Below are 20,012 nucleotides of genomic sequence, written 5' to 3' on the forward strand. Positions count from 1 at the left end.
CTAGGGACCTGATTTCAGTCTTCCTTCTTCTACTTATAGCCCTAATAGAGTTAAAGGAACTACAAGTTTGGCAATTGGTATTCACACTTAACTTCATACAGTGTTTTCAACACTGAATTTCTGCTGTACTTTACCAGATGAGAATGTAACTCAGTATCATTTCCTACGTCACTGACTTTGAATATTTTCACTGTGGCCCCAGTTCAGGTCAGCTTAACTAGTGATGTTACTGGCTCTTTAGCGATTAGAAGTAGTGATGCATTAAGTGATATAGTCATTAAGAATAGTACACATTAAATATTGATCCATGGGGATGCCTTGTTTTTGAGTTTAGTGCTCTGGAAATTCTATCCTTGGTGGGCTGGCAGAAAGCTGAGTACAGTGAAAACTGCCTTCCCACCAGAGAGGGGGGACAGAAGCAGAGGCAGGGTGGTGAGACTCTGGTGTGTTTGCCTCATTAGGATATGTGAGTGGCTCTCAGAAGCTCTCTGACAGGGAAAATGAGAGAAAAACACTTGGGCCTTTAAATGAGAGGGAGTTCTGAAAGAGTGAAGTTTAATCTTAGATCTCTGTTTTCTAGGAAGGGCCTGGGGAATGGTCCACGTTGGAGGCAGAGACATTAATGAAAGATGATGAAATCTGTGGAACTAAAAACCCAACTCCCCATAAAATTTTGCTTGATACAAGATTTGAGTTGCCTTTTGGTGAGTCTGATTTTAAAAACCATTTAATACTTTTTACATTTAATGCTGTTTGAAGTTGTTTCTAGTTGTTTTATTGCTGTGTCTTTTGTCAGCCCTTCTCCCTTCAGGGCATTCTGTTTTCTGTTCTCTTCCCTCTAACACCGAGCTTGGGTATGTGCAAAGTAAAGTCTAGAATGGTGCTCATTAAAGAGTCCACTCTAAAAGCATTCTTTTCAAGTCATTTAGTTTCTTATTAACCATTTCTTATGATGACTTATGAAATACTTGTCAGATAATGTCAGTGACTTATTCTTTTGATAATATTTTCACATTTATTGTCTTGAAGTTAATATATACCCTATGATTTGTCAATTTAAACATTTAAGTAGTACTAATAGAATAGTAATTTTAAAAAATCACACAAAAATACATATTCATTGTAAAAATTTAGATAGTATGGGAATGTATATGGATAGAAAGTTAAGTCTCTCTTCCTGCTTCCTTTGACCTCTTTTGCATTCCCCAGAAATAAATTTCTTGTGTCTTGGTCTAGGCACAAGAAATTTCTTCTCTAGAAATTTCTTTTTACAAATTTCGGTCATACTTTATGTACTATTTATGGTGATAGTGTTGTATAAAGCATATTATCTTGGACATCATTTCATGTTCTACTTATCTATCTTGCTGATCTCAATAGTTTCTTTATATCATAAATTAAGCAGTCCTTTTTCTTTTGCAATCATTTACTGATTGACATGTAGGTTGTTTCCAGTTTTTTTTTTTTTTAATATATATGCTGCTATAATGAACAGCTTTATCTGTACCCATTTATGAGTCTAAGAGAAATTCCTTAGAGTAGAATTTAAGGAATAGATAAAAAGATATGTTCAGGTGAGGGAGGCTGGGCCGGGCCGGGCGGACGGCGCCACGGGGTTGGCTGCCGCCCTGAGGCCGGACTCAACGGATTCGGGCCGCGCCACCGGGCGAGCTCGCCGCCCGGCCCCAGCCCGCGGAGCCAGCTAGAAAAAAAAAAAAAAAAAAAATGTTCATTGTTACTTTTCATAGTACTGCCAAGTTGCTTGTGTTAAAAAAAAAAAGGATTGTGCCAGTTTATATTCCTACCAACTATGTCTCAAGTGTCTTTTTTCTGCACATCTTTGCCAACATTTTGTAACTTCCCAATTTTTAAACATTGGTATCTTGTTTAATTTAATTTTAACTTTTTTCAGTTTTAATTTTGACTGTTTACTTATATTCATGTATACTCTTGTTGTTGCAGATATCAATCTGTTTTTATCTTGTACCTTCTGATGATTTGAGCAAAAATGGCATGATTTTCCAGTAAGCTCAGAAATAATAAACTCAGAACAACTATTACTTTACAAAAAACAGAAAGGAAGACTTTCTTGCGTTTCTGTAGGCCTAGTTTCAGGTGAAGAGAAAAATAGTTGGAGTTCTTGCTTATAGCTTAGTTGCTTGTATTCTTAGTGATGTGTTCTTAGCTGTACCTAGTCTGGAATGAAGTTTGTCTTGTTGAATTTGGAGCAGGGTGGGTGGGGAAGGATCTTGGTTCAACTACACCACTTAAAGTTGTAGTTGATTTTCTTGAATATATGTTTCTTCTTCTGTTTGCTCTTAGGACCATTTCTAGAGACTTTCAGTTCAGTTCAGTTGCTCAGTCGTGTCTGACTTTTTGTGACCCCATGGACTGCAGCATGCCAGGCCTCCCTGTCCTCCAACTTTTTCACTCTCCTCTTTAACTTTCATCAAGAGGCTCTTTAGTTCCTCTTCACTTTCTGCCATAAGGGTGGTATCATCTGCATATCTGAGGTTATTGATATTTCTCCCTGCACTTGATTGCAGCTTGTGCTTTATCCAGTCCACATTTCGCATGATGTACTCTGCATATAAGTTAAATAAGCAGGGTGACAATGACATACTCCTTTCCCAATTTGGAACCAGTCCATTATTCCATGTCCAGTTCTAACTGTTGCTTCTTGACCTACATACAGATTTCTCAGGAAGCAAGTAAAGTATTCCCATCTCTTGAAGAATTTTCCACAGTTTGTTGTGATCCACACAGTCAAAGGCTTTAGTGTCGTCAATGAAGCAGATGTGTTTCTGGAATTCTCTTGCTTTTTCTATGATTCACCAGATGTTCTCAATTTGATTCCTAGTTCCTCTGCCTTTTCTAAATCCAGCTTGAAGATATGAAAGTTCTCAGTTCACATACTGTGAAGCCTATCTTCAAGAATTTTGAGCATTACTTTGCTAGCATGTGCTGCTGCTGCTGCTAAGTCGCTTCAGTCGTATCCGACTCTGTGCGATCGCCATAGATGGCAGCCCATGAGGCTCCCCCATCCCTGGAATTCTCCAGGCAAGAACACTGGAGTGGGTTGCCACTTCCTTCTCCAATGCATGAAAGTGAAAAGTGAAAGTGAAGTCGCTCAGTCTTGTCCGACTCTTAGTGACCCCATGGACTGCAGCCCACCAGGCTCCTCTGTCCATGGGATTTTCCAGGCAAGAGTGCTGGAGTGGGGTGCCATGCTAGCATGTGAGATGAGTGCAATTGTGCGGTAGTTTGAACATTCTTTGGCATTGCCTTTCTTTGGGATTGGAATGAAAACTGACCTTTTCCAGTCCTGTGGCCACTCTTATGTTTTCCAAATATGCTGGCATATTGAGTGTAGCACTTTCACAGCATCGTCTTTTAGGACTTGAAATAGCTCAGCTGGAATTCCATCGCCTCCAGTAGCTTTGTCTCTAATAATGCTATCTAAGGCCCACTTGACTTCACACTTCAGGATGTCTGTTCTAGGTGAGTGATCACACCATCGTGGTTATCTGGGTCATTAAGATCTTTTTTTTGTATAGTTCTTTTGTGTATTCCTGACTCCCCTGGTGGCTCAGATGGTAAAGCATCTGCCTACAGTGCGGGAGGCCCGGGTTCAATCCTTGGGTCGGGAAGATCCCCTGGAGAAGGAAATGGCAACCCACTCCAGTATTCTTGCCTGGAAAATCCCATGGACGGAAGAGCCTGGTAGGCTACAGTCCACGGGGTCGCAAAGAGTCAGACACAACTGAGCGACTTTCTTTCTGTGTATTCTTGCCACCTCTTCTTAATATCTTCTACTTCTAGAGACTTTAAATGGTATTTTTAAAAAGTATGTTCAATTCCTCTAGGAAATAGATCTGTGGAGCTCCTCACACTGTCATGCTAGAAATCGGTCAGTCCACTTCTCATTGCATTTTAAGCAAGCATTCCTCTTTCAAAACTGCATCATTATATTGTGTCATAGGGAGAAATATACATTTCTTTCTAGATTTTGTTTCATGAGAGCACTTGGATAGTTTATTTTGGTATCTATAGTATTTGCTTGGCACATAATAGGTGCCTAATAAATTGTTTTGAATAAACATTAAGGTAGAATCTCAGATAAGTGTCTTTGTGAGTTAATGTAAGTGTGCTAATAAGGATTTGTCTCTATGATAACCATGTTTGGGATATAATTTTTAAAAACTTTAAGGGTCCTTCTTAAGGAAGAATTTGGCTTGTAGCATGCCATATTTCAGCAAAGGAATTTTCCTTTGGATAATTCAGAAACCTATGAAATATTCTATTAAATTTTATACCATCATCTTTTAAACATGCTTTTAATTTTTAAAATCATGTTGTAAGTTCAGAAAATACAGGTGTACAAAAAGACAAAGATTTCTTACAATCTCATTTACTAGATATTTTTTTTACATATTATGTTTTTTCAATATACATATACAGTTTTTCCTATAAAATGGCACTGTATATTATTTTGAGCTGTTTTATATACTAATTACATAATTATAATATTAATGTTATATAAAATGTGTTTCAGTGGTTCATTTGCTTTTAGTGTATGAATGCACAATAATAGTAAAAATAGCATTTGTTGATCAGTAACTGTGTGCCTGTGGGTGTATCCTAAGCATTTACATATGTTATCTCATTTAATCTTCACTTTAGTCTTTTGAGGTAGACGCAACTATTAGTTCCATTTTAGAGATGAGGAAACAGAGGCACAAAGTATTTAAATCTTTTGCCCGAGATCATTTGGGTAGTTAAGTGGTAAAGTTAATTTTGAGATGATTTGGCTCCAGAGCCTGGGCTTTTAATTTAAACTAATATATATTTAACCACTCCTCTTGTTGGGTACTTTGATTGTTCTAAGTTTGTACTGTTAAATAGTACTTCAATAACCATCCTTGTAGCTCTGTATTTTTTCTTCTTAAAACTATTTTGAGCAGTGAGGCAGTAATACATGCACCATGGTTTAAAAACTACCCAGTAAAAATTAGGTCTCCCTCACAAATCAGTTACCTTTCTTCGTTATAGGCTATCACAGTTAATACTTGTGGATCTTTCCAGGCTCAGTCTTTGAATCTATAAGCATATATTTAAATCCCATCTCCTTTTGAAAACACATATAGTACATATTCTAACACATCCGCTGTCCTTTGCTGTTTTCTACTTAAGAGTGTATGTATCTTGGTGAATTGTTCTACATCAGAACATTGTTCTACATTGTTCTACATCAGAACCTGCAGCACAGCAGCTCTGCCTCCCCTCTCACTTCCTTTTAACACATGCAGAGTACACTATTTTATGGATGGGGAGTGCTGAACAAATTAGGTAGTAAATTACTCGAAGGTTTTATTGTAAGACTTTGATATAGTGTCACCAATTGCTGAAGAGTAAGTAGTTTGAGGGGAAGGAGGTGAAATTTTGCCTAGGAAGGACAAAGGAGAAAGGGCTGTATTTGATTCCTTCTTGTGGACTGCTAGAAAGTGTACCTGTTTAAATGTCACCAAAGCTGACCTGATCCATATTTTGTCTCAGACTGGTTTCTTTTTTGTGCTGAATATATGGATATTTGATGTTTTTAAAAGATGTTTCATTTTTTGGAAGTTGTTATATTCAATCTTAAATGTATAGAAAAAGGCTATGTATTTCATTTTTATTTGCTCTTTTCTTTTGTTGTGGTAGAATACACATAACATAAAATTAAGTACCTCAGCCATTTAAAATATACAGTTCAGCCGTGTGAATACATTCATAACGTTGTGCAGCTGTCACCACTATTCATAGCCATAGCTCTTTTCATCTTGCAAAACTAGAGCCTCTCTACCCATTAAACAATACCTCCCCATTCTCCTCTGCCCCTAGCTCCTGGCAACTGCCATTCTTCTTTCTGTCTCTGATTTTGACTACTCTAAGTACCTTGTATAAGTGGACTCATACAGCATTTGGCTTTTTTGTGTATAACTGGTTTATTTCACTTAGCCTAGTATCCTCAAGGTTTACCTATGTTGTAGCATATATCAGAATTTCCTTCCTTTTTAAGACTGAATAATATTTCCTAGTCTGTGTATATCACATTTTGCTTATCCTTTCATTGATGGATACTTGGGTTGCTTCCACATTTTAACTATTGTGAATAATGTTGCTATGAACATTTGTATTTCTGCCAAAAAACTGGGATTTTTAGTAGCGACTATGTTGAATCTATAATTGCTCTGGGACTTATTGACATCTGCATGATTTTAAGTCTTCTGATCCGATGGGAATAATGATATATTATTTTAGTTTTTGTAAAGATTCAAGATAATGTTCATGGCAAGAACATGTAAAATTAGTCCATCACTACCACCCTTCTAACTTAGGTCATTTAATTAAGTATTATCTACCCGTGATTAAATTCTTAACCTAGTAATGTGGCTTCTTCTTTTTTTGTGATAGATATCCCAGAAGAGGAAGCTAGATATTGGACCTACAGATTGGAGCAAATGAATGCCTTGGGACCTGACAATGAGGTAGGACCTGTTTTTACAATGTGAAAGTGGAAGTCGCTCAGTCGTGTCCGACTCTTTGTGACCCCATGGACTCTACAGTCCACAGAATTCTCCAGGCCAGAATACCAGAGTGGGTAGCCTATCCCTTCTCCAGCGGATCTTCCCGACCCAGCAATCAAACCAGGGTCTCCTGCATTGCAGGCAGATTCTTTACCAGCTGAGCCACCAGGGAAGCCCAAGAATACTGGAGTGGGTAGCCTTTCCCTTCTCTAGGGCATCTTCCCGACCTAGCAATCAAACCAGAGTCTCCTGCATTACAGATGGATTCTTTACCAGCTGAGCCACCAGGGAAACTTACAACGTGAAGAGTGTCTGTATAGGACACTTTAAGGGAGTGATTCAGGAACATGCTAAAGAATGAAAGAATTTAAACTGTATTAAAGAAAAAAAGGTAGCTAGAAGATTGCCTGTTATTGGAAAGATCTATCCATTTTTTCTTTTCTTCCTACTGCCCCCCAGAAGTGGCTGAATTGGCACTAGTCTGACTTTAGACTGTTGGGGAGCAACTTTATACTAGGGAATCTGTCTTCTTGCAACAGAGATGGGCAGAAGGCTTTTTTCCACCTCATTCCCAGATTTTTGGATATGTATCCTTATTTATGTGCTGTTGTTTAGACTACTGCATTGCTTAGTTCCTAACTTATTTCCAGAGATGAGGTTGGTGCACAGAATAGAACATAGTCAGCTCAGTTTGGGCCATTAGGAATGGGGAATGTTTTTGTTGGTGGTAGTAGAGGGAAAAGGTAAGTTTTTTACCTAGGACATGCTGGGCTATTAGAGCATTTGTCTGATTAGACAGAGGTAGAATTTGGAGTTGTTGTTGTTGAGTCTCTAAGTCAATTCCAACTCTGAGACCCCATGCATTGTAGTATGCCAGGCTTCCCTGTCCTTCACCATCTCCCGGAGCCTGCTCAAACTCATGTCCATTGAGTCAGTGATGCTGTGCAACTATCTCATCCTCTGTTGCCCCCTTCTCCTCCTGCCTTCAATCTTTACCAGCATCAGGGTCTTTTCCAATGAGTCAGTTCTTCACATCAGGTGGCCAAAGTATTGGCACTTCAGCTTCAGCACCAGTCCTTCCAATGAATATTCAGGGTTGATTTCCTTTAGAATTTGGAGTGCGAGGGTATATTTTTGTGGAAATGACTGGTAAGCAACCTCCTGACAGAATCTGAAGCTCAAGGTTGGATGAGGTCAGGCATAGAATTTGGATTTATTAACATATTTGTAGCAATTGAAGTCATAAGAATAGAAGCACAGACTCAGGTAAAGTAGGTAGAAAGAGTATTGAAGAATAGAGACAAAACTTTGGGAAACATCAAAGATAGAATCTTGAGAAACAAAGAAGTCTGAGGAAGAGCTGCCTAAAAGAGAGTGAGTGCTAAGTCACTTCAGTAGTCTGACACTTTGCGACTCTATGGACCACGGCCCACCAGGCTCCTCTGTCCAAGGGATTTTCCAGGCAAGAGTACTGGAGTGAGATGCCATGCCTCCTCTGGAGAACCAGAAAAGGTTTTCAGAACAAACAAAAAGAGTTTTAAGGCAGAAATTCTTGACAGTGTGAAGTGATTTGATGAGTATGTTGGTTTCCCAGGGCTGCCAAAACAAAGTAACACATACTGGGTGACTTACAATGACAGAAATATATTCTCTCATGCAGTTCTGGAGGCTGAAATTCTGACATCAGTTTTGGTGGGATCAATTTCTTCTGGAGGCTTTGGGAAGAAGCTGTTCCATGCTTCTCTTCTAGTTTCTGGTGCTTCCCAGCAGCCTTTGCTGTTCCTTTGCTTGTCAGACACATTATTTCAGTCTCTGTCTCCATTTTTACATGCCTTCCTGTGTTGTCTGCCTGGCCTCACAAAATGTTCTCTCTTTTTGTGTCTATATTCAAATTTCCTTTCATTTTTTGGGGATACCAGTCATTGGATTAACTCGATTACATCTGCAGGGAATCTATTTCCAAATAAGGTTGCATTTGTAAGTACTGAGGCTTAGGAGTTCACAACATATCTTTCTTTCTTTTTTAAAAATATTTATTTGATTGTGCCAAGTCTTAGTTGCTACATGTGGGATCTAGTTCCCTGACCAGGGATCGAACTCAGGGCCCTGCTGGGAGTGTGGAGTCTTAGCCACTGGACCACCAGGGACGTCCCCACAACATACCTTTTTGAAGGACACAATTCAACTCACAATGAGTTAACTCAAAGATGAAGAAGTGGGACAAGTATGAACTACTCTTTTCAGGGTTTTTCCTTACCTTATCTAAATCCTTAGTAGGCTTTCTGTTATTAAAGCTGCATAACTTTTCTCATATCCAAGCCAGCACCCTAACTTTTCTTCATTGAAAGCTTCAGTCTGCCTTCTCCCCTTGTAAATGCCAAAATCCACTCTATCCTTGTATTCACCTTACCCTTTGTATTTCTCTTTTCCCAAACCCTGCCTGTGGAGTGCTATGCAGTTTTTCAAACTTTGATCTTTGTTTCCCTAGTAAAGACATGCATTGCATTTTTTATTTTACAGGCTTTACTTTATGTAGAATCAGATGAAGGGGTTAAAACAAAACAAAACAAAGAAACCCCAAAATGTAGCATATACAATTGTAGAATTTTCCAAGTTCTAGAAATGATGGTTCTTGGTCTATAGTTTCAACTCTTGAGTTTTTTGCTTTCTGTTTCTATTCTAATATATGGCACTCACTGAGTTTATTTTCTTCATCTGTTCCTAGGCCTCCCTGTTTTTTTTTCAGTTTTTATTGAGATACAGTTCACATAGCATATAGCTCCCACATTTAATAGCTTTTAGTATATTCGGAGTTGTACATTTATCACAATTTTAGAGCATTTTCATTGCCCTGTAAGAAGCCCTGTGCCCTTAGCTATTATACTCTAATCCTGGGAGTATCCTTCTCAGACCTGGGTAACCGCTAATCTACTTTCTGTCTGTGTACATTGGCTTATAATAGATATTCATATAAATGGAATTATACGATATATGGTCCTTTGTGCCTGTCTTCCTTTACTTGACATATTTTCAAAGTTTCTTCTATCTTGTGGCATTTAACAGTACTCTGTTCTCTTCCATTGCCAAATAGTGTTCCCCTCTATGGCTATGCACTACTATGTTTTATTTATCCATTTGTCAGTTCCATCTTTCTATTAATATGGATAATGCTTCTGTGAACATTCAGGTGTAAGTTTTTGTTTGGACATACCTGGGAAAAGAATTTCTGGAAAAGATGGTAACTTATAGTTAACAGTTTTAGAAACATCCAGATTGTTTTACAAAGTAGCTATACCAGTTTACATTCCCACCAGGGCTTTATAAGGGGACTAATTTCTTCATATCTTTGCCAACATTTATCTGTCTTTTTGAACAGCCCTTCTAGTGGTTAAAAGTGGTGTCTCATTGTGATTGTTAGTTTGTTTAAAGGCCGTTTTTATTATCAAAAGTTTTGAACATGCAAAATATATAGAAATAACTCTTCCCTCTTTTGATGGAGTATTTTAAAATAGATCCCAGACATCATCTTCTCTCACCCACAAATACCTAAGTGTGGCAGTATACATCTTTAACTTAAAAAATAATTGCAGTGCTTTTAACACATTGAATTTAACCATAATTTCTTACTAGTCTGAGTTCAGTTTTCCATTAGATATATTCACAGTAGATATATTCAGTTCAGGATCCAGGCAAATTGTATGTATTTGGTTATTATGTTTCTTAAACCATTTTTATTCTAGAATTGGTTTCCTCTTCTCTCATTTGTTTTATAGAATTCCACACATTCTGGATTTGACTGATTATGTCCCCGAGATCTTATTTACCATGTTTCTCTATCCCTCTTATTTTTTTAAACTGAAAAACTGTATCTGGTAGTTTGAGGATTAGATGGAGATTTAGACTGACGTTGTTTTTGGTTTGTTTTGAAGGCAGATTGTGTCTTGCCTCAGTGGATTCCACTTGGTGTCAGTCTATTTCATCTGTTATAAAGTGATCCCACCAGCCTTTTACCTAATGGTTTTAGCAACAAATAATAATGATTATTTTGTTAGGGTTGCACAGTGATGTTTTTCTAATTATATCACCTCTTCAACATTTACTAGCTATGATTTGTCTATATAACAGAACTTTCTCTCACCTGCTATTTGGTTCACTTGAAATAAAGTCTGTGTAAGAAAAACATTCCCTTTAGCAGTTTTCAAATTAATGAGCTGTTGCATAAGCAGCTTCTCAAGATGACCTGTGCATTGTTTTCCTTTTTCTAATGGCATATCATTATCAATTTATGAATTTTTATATTTTGTGTTTCAACCCATTTCAGTCTTTGATCTTTTTGATACTAAACTTGTCTCATCTTTGATTAGTGGAAGCTTCTTCTTTTCTTTTTTGTATATTTATCATGAAAAAGTTTTAAACAAAAATATAAAAGTTAAAGGACTAGTAAAATGAAACCTGTACACTTATCTCCAAGATTCAGTGATTATCAAAATTTGGCCAAACTCACTGAAAAATCATTTTAAAAACACAATGTTGAATCTTATATTTTTCCCCCTGTGGTGTGCAACAGTTCCCATACACAGCAGCCTCTTGGGTCAAGACTGGCCTTGGCATCTACTACTTGAGCTTAAATGTGTCACTGTTTATTACTTTTTCTACTCATGGAAAATTAGGTTTTCAATATTATAAATGCATGCTTCAGTAAACATCTCTGAGCCTGTTTCTCTATGCTTATGTGAGGGACAGTCTCTGGGTATACACCTGGAAATAGAATAGCTCTGTTGTGGCATGTGCTCTATGCAACATTATTAGATGTTGCTAAATTGTTTGCTAAAGTAATTGTGCCAATTTATATTCTAGTTTTCCCGCTTCTCTATATTTTTACTAACACTTGTTATTGTCAGATTTAAAATTTTTGCTAATCTAATGGGTTTAGAGCTTTATCATTTAAATTTGCATTTCTCTGTCTTAACTTTTAAAAAATATATATTTATCTATTTTAAGTAGAACAAAGGTGAATATTTTTAATGATAAAAGGTACAATTCACAAAGAAGATAGACATCATAAACCATTAGACACCTTAACAACAAAGAAACATACATAAAGCAAAAATCAGAAGAAATATAAAAGAAAAAATATATAATCATAGTAAGACATATTTACATTTCTCTGAGAATATTTTATCAAGTGCAGAAAAAATAAGAATAGGAGCATCTTGAATGATGCCATTAATAATTTAAATATAATAGATTTATATTTAATTAATTTATATTAACCATATCCTACAAAAATACATTTAAAATTTTGTATCTCATAGGTTGTTATTAGATGTCCATAGGACATTTAGAAAAACTGTCAAAAAGATAAACATTACAAAAATTTAAAAAGTAGAATTCTTTTTGTGTGTTTGTGATTCAGTTATACATATGCACATATTTTTGAAATTGTTTTCCATTATAAGTTATTATAAGATACTGATTATAGTTCCTGTGCTATACAGTAAACTTTTGTTGCTTGTTGCATGTTTATTTTTTTAAATTAGAAATCTAGCATTCTATTCCTACAAGTGGAATCAAAATGTCATACATTTTTTACTTAGGCAAAAATTCATGTTTTCTAAAATATATATATTATACATATTACATATATGTATACAAAAGCTTTTCTACTATGCTTGATAAAGGCTTGAGAAAGAACATCAAAAAAAAAGTGAAGAGATGGAGAAATTGGAGAAAATAAACTAAATGAAATGGAAGCACTGAATATAAAATAGAAAATGTGAAACAAACTAGGTAAAAGTAAAAGATCCTCATTAAGTCCATTGTTTTTAAACATGGCTGCTCATTAGAAACATATCTGGAGCTCTGGCCAAAAAAAAAAAAAAAAAAGCAGTACCTAGACATTTGTATTTTTCATAAAATTCTAAGATAATGCTGATATGCATATGAAATTTAAGAAGTGATTACAGATTTTTGTGTTAAGCAGTTATTTTAGTGATATAGAATTCTATAATTTTTCTGTTGACCAATCATGGTACAATGGTATTAAGTGGGTGATAGTTACATAATCACAATAGTAAAAGATATTTTCAGTTTTAACAATCAATAGCCAGAAAAAAAAGATAATTACAGTTGCAAGCCATAATGGAAACATGATTAACCTAACAATATAAGATAATTACATACAATTTGGGGGGTCAAGCAGAGTGATGTGGTAAGTGGAAGTGCAAACATGTGCATGTTTTCTTCTGCTCAGCCTGTCTGTGTCTTTTGGTTAGTGCATTTAATCCATTTACATTTAAGGTAATTATTGATGTGTATGATCCTATTACAGTTTTCTTAGTTTTTTAAAAAATGTTTTGAGGTTTGTTTTCTGTAGGTAAGGCTTTTCCTTCTCTTGTTTTCTGACTAGAGAAAACATTTGTTGTAAAGCTGGTTTGGTGGTGCTGAATTTTATTAACTTGCTTGTCTAGAAAGCTTTTGATTTCTCTGTCAAATCTGAACGAGAATCTTGCTGGCTCGAGTATTCTTGGTTGTAGTTTCTTCCCTTTCATCACTTTAAATATATCATGCCATTCCCTTCTGGCTTGTAGAATTTCTGTTGAGAGATCAGCTGATAGCCTGATGAGAATTCCCTTGTTTGTTATTTGTTGTTTTTCCCTTGTTGTTTTTAGTATTTTATCTCTGTCTTTAATTGTTGTCAGTTTGATTACTATGTGTCTTGGTGTGCTCCTCGTTGGGTTTATCCTGACTGGGACTCTCTATATTTCCTGGACTTTGTTGATTATTTCCTTTCCCATGTTAGGGAAGTTTTCAACTATTATCTCTCTCCAAATATTTTCTCAGGTCCTTTCTCTCTCTCTTCTCCTTCTGGGACATCTATAATGTGAATGCTGGTGCATTAAATGTTGTCCCAGAGGTCTCCTAGTCTGTCTTCATTTCTTTTCATTCTTTTTTTCTATATTCTGTTCTGCGGCAGTGATTTCCACCATTTTGTCCTCCAGATCATTTGTCCGTGCTTCTGCCTCAGTTATTCTGCTATGGATTCCTTCTAATGTATTGTTTTTTTTTTTAATGTATTGTTTATCTCTGCTTGTTTATTCTTTAGTTCTTCTAGGTCTTTGGTAAACATTTCTTGCATCTTCTCAATCTTTGCCTCAATTCTTTTTCCAAGATCTTGAATCATACTCACTATCATTATTCTGAATTCTTTTTTTGGAAGGTTGCCAATCTCCACTTCATTTAGTTGTTTTCTGGTGTTTTATCTTGTCCTTTCATCTGGGACGTAACTTTCTGCTTTTTCATGCTGATTAACTTTCTGTGGTATGGTTTGATTGTGGTTCTTCTTCCTTCTGCCTACCCTCTGATGGAGGAAGCTAATCTGTAAGCTTCCTGATGGGAGAGACTGGTGGTGGGAAAAACTAGTTCTTGCTCTGGTGGGCAGGTCCTTACTCCATAAAGCTTTAATCTAATTATCTGCTGATGGGTGGGGTTGCTCTTCTTCCCTATTAATTTTTTGGCCTCAGCCCTCATGTCTGTGGGTTTCCCTCATAGCTCAGATGGTAACGAATCTGCCTGCAGTGCAGGAGACCCAGGTTCAATCCCTGGGTCAGGAAGATCCCCTGGAGAAGGAAATGGCAACCCACTCCAGTATCCTTGCCTGGAAAATCCCATGGACAGAGGAGCCTGGTGGGCTTCAGTCCACAGGGTCACAAAGAGTCGGGGCACGACTGAGCAACTAACACACAAACACACTCATGTTTATGGACTCTGTGGTTGGGTTAATGGTGACCTTCAAGAGGGTTTATGCCAAAGGGGACCTTCCCAAACAGCTGCTGCCAGTTACCCAATCCCTTGGTGAGCCCCTGGCAACCCACTCCTCCACAGGAGACCCTCCAGCACTAGCAGGTAGTTTTGGTTCAGTTTCCTATGGAGTCACTGCTCCTTTCCCCTGAGTCTCTGTGTGTTCAAGGTTTTGTTTGTGCCCTTTAAGATTGGAGCTTCTGTTTTCTCGGTCCTGTGGAAGTCTTATGATCAAATCCCACTGGCCTTCAAGGTCAGATTCCCTGGGGATTCCCAGTCCCTTTGTTGGGTCCCCAGGCTGGGGAGCCTGATATGGGGTTCCGAACCTTTACAACAGTGGGAGAACTTCTTTGGTGTTATTGTTCTCCAGCTTGTGGATCACTCACCAAATGGGTATGGGATTTGATTTTATCATGATTGTGCCCCTTCTTCTGTCTTGCTGCAGCTTCTTCTTTGTCTTTGAATGTGGGCTATCTTTTTCTGGTAGGTTCCAGTGGCCTCCTTTCCGTGGTTATTCAACAACTAGTTGGATTTTGGTGCTTTTGCAGGAGGAGACGAGCACAAGTCTTTTCTACTCTGCCATCTTGAACCAGAAGTCACATTTGTCTGTTTATTTGTGACATTTGTCACCAATTTAGTCATTTGTTCACCAAATAACTTTTTGAGCACTGTGTACCAGGTACTATTGTACATGCTTCGTATACATCAGAAGTTAAAACAAAGACCAGTGTCCTCTTCGATCAACTAGGAGGAGACGGACAATAAGCAGGAAGTGTAATAAATATAGTTAAGCTTCAGAAGATCAGAAATGCTGTAGGAGAAAAACCCATTTTCTCCATACAGGGTTCTTTTCTTTTAAATTATTTATTTATTTATTTTTGTCTGTTCTGGGTCTTCATTGCTTAGAAGCGGCTACTCTCTAGTTGTGGCGTGTGGGCTTCTTATTGCAGTGGCTTCTCTTGCAGAGCACAGGCTGTAGGTGAATGGGCTCAAAAGTTGCAGCTCCTGGGCTCTTGAGCACAGGCTCACTAGTTGGGATGCTAGGGCTTAGTTCCTCTATGGCTTGTGGGATCTTCCCAGATCAGTGTCTCCTGCATTGTCAGGCAGATTCTTTACCACAGAGCCACCAGGGAAGCCCCTCAATGAAGTTTTATGCTGCTTTTGCTAGGTTTATTCCTAGTAATTGTGAATGATATATTTAAAAATTACAGTTTCTAGTAGTTTATCGCTATCTATATAAGGCACTGGTGTTCAGTTTTATTTTTAGCGTTCATCTTATTTACCAACTCGTTATTCTACTAGTTTAGAAATTCCTTTGGGTGTTTTAGTTTTTGTATTTTTGAATAGTAAGTTTTTTTCTTTTTCATCCTTATGTCTTATTTTTTAAGTGAAATTTTTTGCACATTTATTTTTATTAGCAGAATTTATTTTTTACAGCACTTGTACATTTACAAAAATATTAAGCAGTTGGTACAGAAGGTTTCCATATCACCTTTTATCTTCCCCCTCCCTCTAGTTTTCCTTATTAGTAACATCTTACATTAGTATGGTACATTTATTACAATTCCATTCAGTTCAGTTCAGTCGCTCAGTCATGTCAAACTTTTTGCGACCCAATGGGCCACAGCATGCCAGGCCTCCCTGTCCATCACCAACTCCCGCAGTTTACCCAAACTCATGTCCACTAAGTCGGTGATGCCATCCAACCATCTCATCCTCTGTTGTCCCCTTCTCCTCCCGCCTTCAATCTTTCTCAGCATCAGGGTCTTTTCAAATGAGTCAGCTCTTTGCATCAGGTGGCCAAAGTTTTGGAGTTTCAGCTTCAACATCAGTCCTTCCAATGACCACTCAGGACTGATCTCCTTTAGGATGGACTGGTTGGATCTCCTTGCAGTCCAAGGGACTTTCTAGAGTCTTCTCCAACACCACAGTTCAAAAGCATCAATTCTTAAGCGCTCAGCTTTCTTTATAGTCCAACTCTCACATCCATACATGACTACTGGAAAAACCATAGCCTTGACTAGACGGACCTTTGTTGGCAAAGTAATGGCTCTGCTTTTGAATATGCTGTCTAGGTTGGTCATAACTTTCCTTCCAAGGAGTAAGTGTCTTTTAATTTCATGACCGCAATCACCATCTGCAGTGATTTCAGAGCCCAAAAAAGTAAAGTCAGCCACTGTTTCCATGATTTCCCCATCTGTTTGCCATGAAGTAATGGGACTGGATGCCATGATCTTAGTTTTCTGAATGTTGAGCTTTAAGCCTACTTTTTCACTTTCCTCTTTCACTTTCATCAAGAGGCTCTTTAGATCTTCTTTGCTTTCTGCCATAAGGGTGGTGTCATCTGCATATCTGAGGTTATTGATATTTCTCCCGGCAATCTTGATTCCAGCTTGTGCTTCCTCCGGCTCAGCATTTCTCATGATGTACTCTGCATATAAGTTAAATAAGCAGGGTGACAATATACAGCCTTGACGTACTTCTTTTCCTATTTGGAACCAGTCTGTTGTTCCATGTCCAGTTCTAACTGTTGCTTCCTGACCTGCATACAGGTTTCTCAAGAGGCAGGTCAGGTGGTCTGGTATGCCCATCTCTTTCAGAATTTCCCACAGTTTATTGTGATCCACACAGTCAAAGGCTTTGGCATAGTTAATAAAGCAGAAATAGATGTTTTTCTGGAACTCTCTAGCTTTTTCGATGATCCAGCGGATGTTGGCAATTTGATACCTGGTTCATCTGCCTTTTCTAAAACCAGCTTGAACATCTGAAAGTTCACGGTTCATGTATTGCTGAAGCCTGCCTTGGAGAATTTTGAGCGTTACTTTACTAGCATGTGAGATGAGTGCAATTGTGCGGTAGTTTGAGCATTCTTTGGCATTGCCTTTCTTTGGGATTGGAATGAAAACTGACCTTTTCCAGTCCTGTGGCCACTGCTGAGTTTTCCAAATTTGCTGGCATACTGAGTGCAGCATTTTCACAGCATCATCTTTTAGGATTTGAAATAGCTCAACTGGAATTCCATCACCTCCACTAGCTTTGTTAGTGGGCCCTTATTGGTATGTTATTATTAACTAAAAGTTAATATTTTATATTTTATTAACTAAAAATCCTTAGTTTTTGAAAAAAATTTTAAGATTTTTCTCTCATGTTGTTTTTCAGTACCATTATTCCATTCAGAACACTGTATTACATTTAAGTGTCATGTCTCCTTAGCCTACTCTTGACTGTGATATTTTTTCAGACATTTCTTGTTTTTGATGACCTCTTATTTTAAAAATGTCATTGTGTAAAACATCTTGTGTAATTTTTAATAGAGAAAGTGGGGAAGCCTTGTCTTTTTCCTGACTGTGAAGAGAATGCTTCATGAGTCTTGAAATATGATATTTGCTATAGATTTTGATGGATACCCTTTATCAGATTAAAGAAAATCTTATTTTCCTTCTGATTTTCCGAGGTATTTTATCATGAAAAAGTAAGGGATTTGATCAAGATTTTTTTCTGCATTGGTAGATCATATAGTTTTTCTCCTTTAATCTCTTTATGTGGTGATATTGAACTATCCTTTAAAGTCCTTTTGGTCATGATACATTATTTATATGTCAACATTCTTACATATACATACATATTCACATGGAAATGTGAATATATGATGAATAACCAACATATGATTTGGTTTGGTAATCTAGGATTTTTGCATCCATTTTCATAAATGAGATTGGCCTTTAATTTTCCTTACTTATAATACTTACATTTTCTATAAGATAAATACTATAGTTTTTTTTTCCTCAGATCTCTTAATATCATTAATTAAATTGTAGGTGGTCTTTGCCAACAAAGGTCCGTCTAGTCAAGGCTATGGTTTTTCCAGTGGTCAGGTATGGATGCGAGAGTTGGACTGTGATGAAAGCTGAGCGCTGAAGAATTGATGCTTTTGAACTGTAGTGTTGGAGAAGACTCTTGAGAGTCCCTTGGACTGCAAGGAGATCCAACCAGTCCATCCTAAAGGAGATCAGTCCTGGGTGTTCTTTGGAAGGAATGATGCTAAAGCTGAAACTCCAGTACTTTGGCCACCTCGTGTGAAGAGTTGACTCATTGGAAAAGACTCTGATGCTGGGAGGGATTGGGGGCAGGAGGAAAAGGGGATGACAGAGAATGAGATGGCTGGATGGCATCACTGACTCAATGGACGTGAGTTTGAGTGAACTCCGGGAGATGGTGATGGACAGGGAGGCCTGGCGTGCTGTGATTCATGGGGTCGCAAAGAGTCGGACATGACTGAGCGACTGAACTGAACTAACTGAGGTCGTCTTTAGTTTTCTGCTGGACCATAAAGAGATTCATTAAACATGTCTTCTGGAAATATCTGCTTCATCTATTTAGTCTGAATTCTTCTTCTAGTTTAATGCTTAAAGTTTTATGATTTCCTCACTGTTATGCCTGTGTACTGTCTATAAAAATCATTATTATTTATACTAGTGGGCTTCCCTGGTGGCTCAGTTGGTAAAGCGTCTGCCTGCAATTCAGGAGACCCGGGCTCGATTCCTGGGTCAGGAAGATCCCCTGGAGAAGGAAATGGCAATCCACTCCAGCACTCTTGCCTGGAAAATCCCATGGACGGAGGAGCCTGATAGGCTACAGTCCATGGGGTTGCAAAGAGTCGGACACGACTGACTTATACTAGTTTATATAATTTATATAAACTAGTTATTTATACTAGTTATTATAATCAAGTCCCTTTATTACTTTGGAGTGGGTTGCTTGGCCTTTAGGAAGTTTTGAACTTTTTTATGATTGACAGTTTTACTAATACTATTATATTGTTTGAACTGTGCTTGACTTCTGCTCCTTACTGTAATGGAGGTAGTAATAGCATTGTCTGCCTCTGGTATTCGTATTGTAGTTTGTTGCTTGTAAAGTACTTTTTATAGAAGAGTATGTTTATATACGAAAAGTGTTTTGTATTTTGTATCCAATCACTTTACATGCCCTTCACCACTAACATTCATGTGTAAGCCACTAATCAACTTTCATCTGAATAATTACAATAACTAGTCTTATTTCCCTACAGTTCTTCTCTCACAGCAGTCAAAATGATTTTAAAGCGTAATCAAGTCATATCCCTCTGCTGTTTAAAACTTCACACAGCTTCTCAACAGACTAGAGTAACATCTAAACTCCTTACTGTGATTTCTATTCCCCCAGTGCCTGGAACAAGGCCTTAGACGTAATAGGCACTCAAGAAATATCTGTTGAATGGATGACGCCTTCAGTGTTCGAGAAGCTCTGTCTTGCCCAGAATCTACAGTTTATTAATAAATGGCAGAGTCAGGATGAAAATTCACATTTCCAACTTACCTTTATAAATTGCTGAACCAAATTGCTATATTTTTCCAGTCCTCCAATGGGCTTTGAACCAAACCCATTTTGCCTTCCAGACTCTCTGTACCTGTGTTAATTTGTTTATGCTTTTTTGTTTTGCCTTTCTAAATCTTGCCCATCTTCAATACATGAACTTAATTTGGCTTCCTTTTACAGAACTTTCTTTGTATGGCTTCAGTGGTCTGTTTTTTTGGTGGTGATAGTGGTGAGTTGTGTTGGGGAGGTTAGAGTATAACTGGGAAGGAGACTCTAGTAAATACCAGA

General features: G+C 37.6%; 1 protein-coding gene across 3 annotated transcripts in view; it reads left to right on the top strand.

Annotated features, from left to right (window-relative positions):
* UNC13B (unc-13 homolog B) overlaps positions 1-20,012 on the top strand; it is a 225,191-nt gene that overhangs the window by 67,325 nt on the left and 137,854 nt on the right. For all 3 annotated transcript variants that reach the window (XM_086415676.1, XM_086415675.1, XM_086415674.1), the window contains 2 exons: positions 581-704; positions 6,457-6,530. In XM_086415676.1, coding sequence (XP_086271802.1) covers positions 581-704; positions 6,457-6,530 — 198 coding nt within the window. The remainder of the gene's footprint in view (positions 1-580; positions 705-6,456; positions 6,531-20,012) is intronic.

The sequence above is a fragment of the Bos grunniens genome, chromosome 8 (genome assembly GCF_055505025.1).
Source record: "Bos grunniens cultivar Pamir isolate PY7600 chromosome 8, Bosgru_T2T1.0, whole genome shotgun sequence".
Lineage (NCBI taxonomy): Eukaryota > Metazoa > Chordata > Mammalia > Artiodactyla > Bovidae > Bos > Bos grunniens.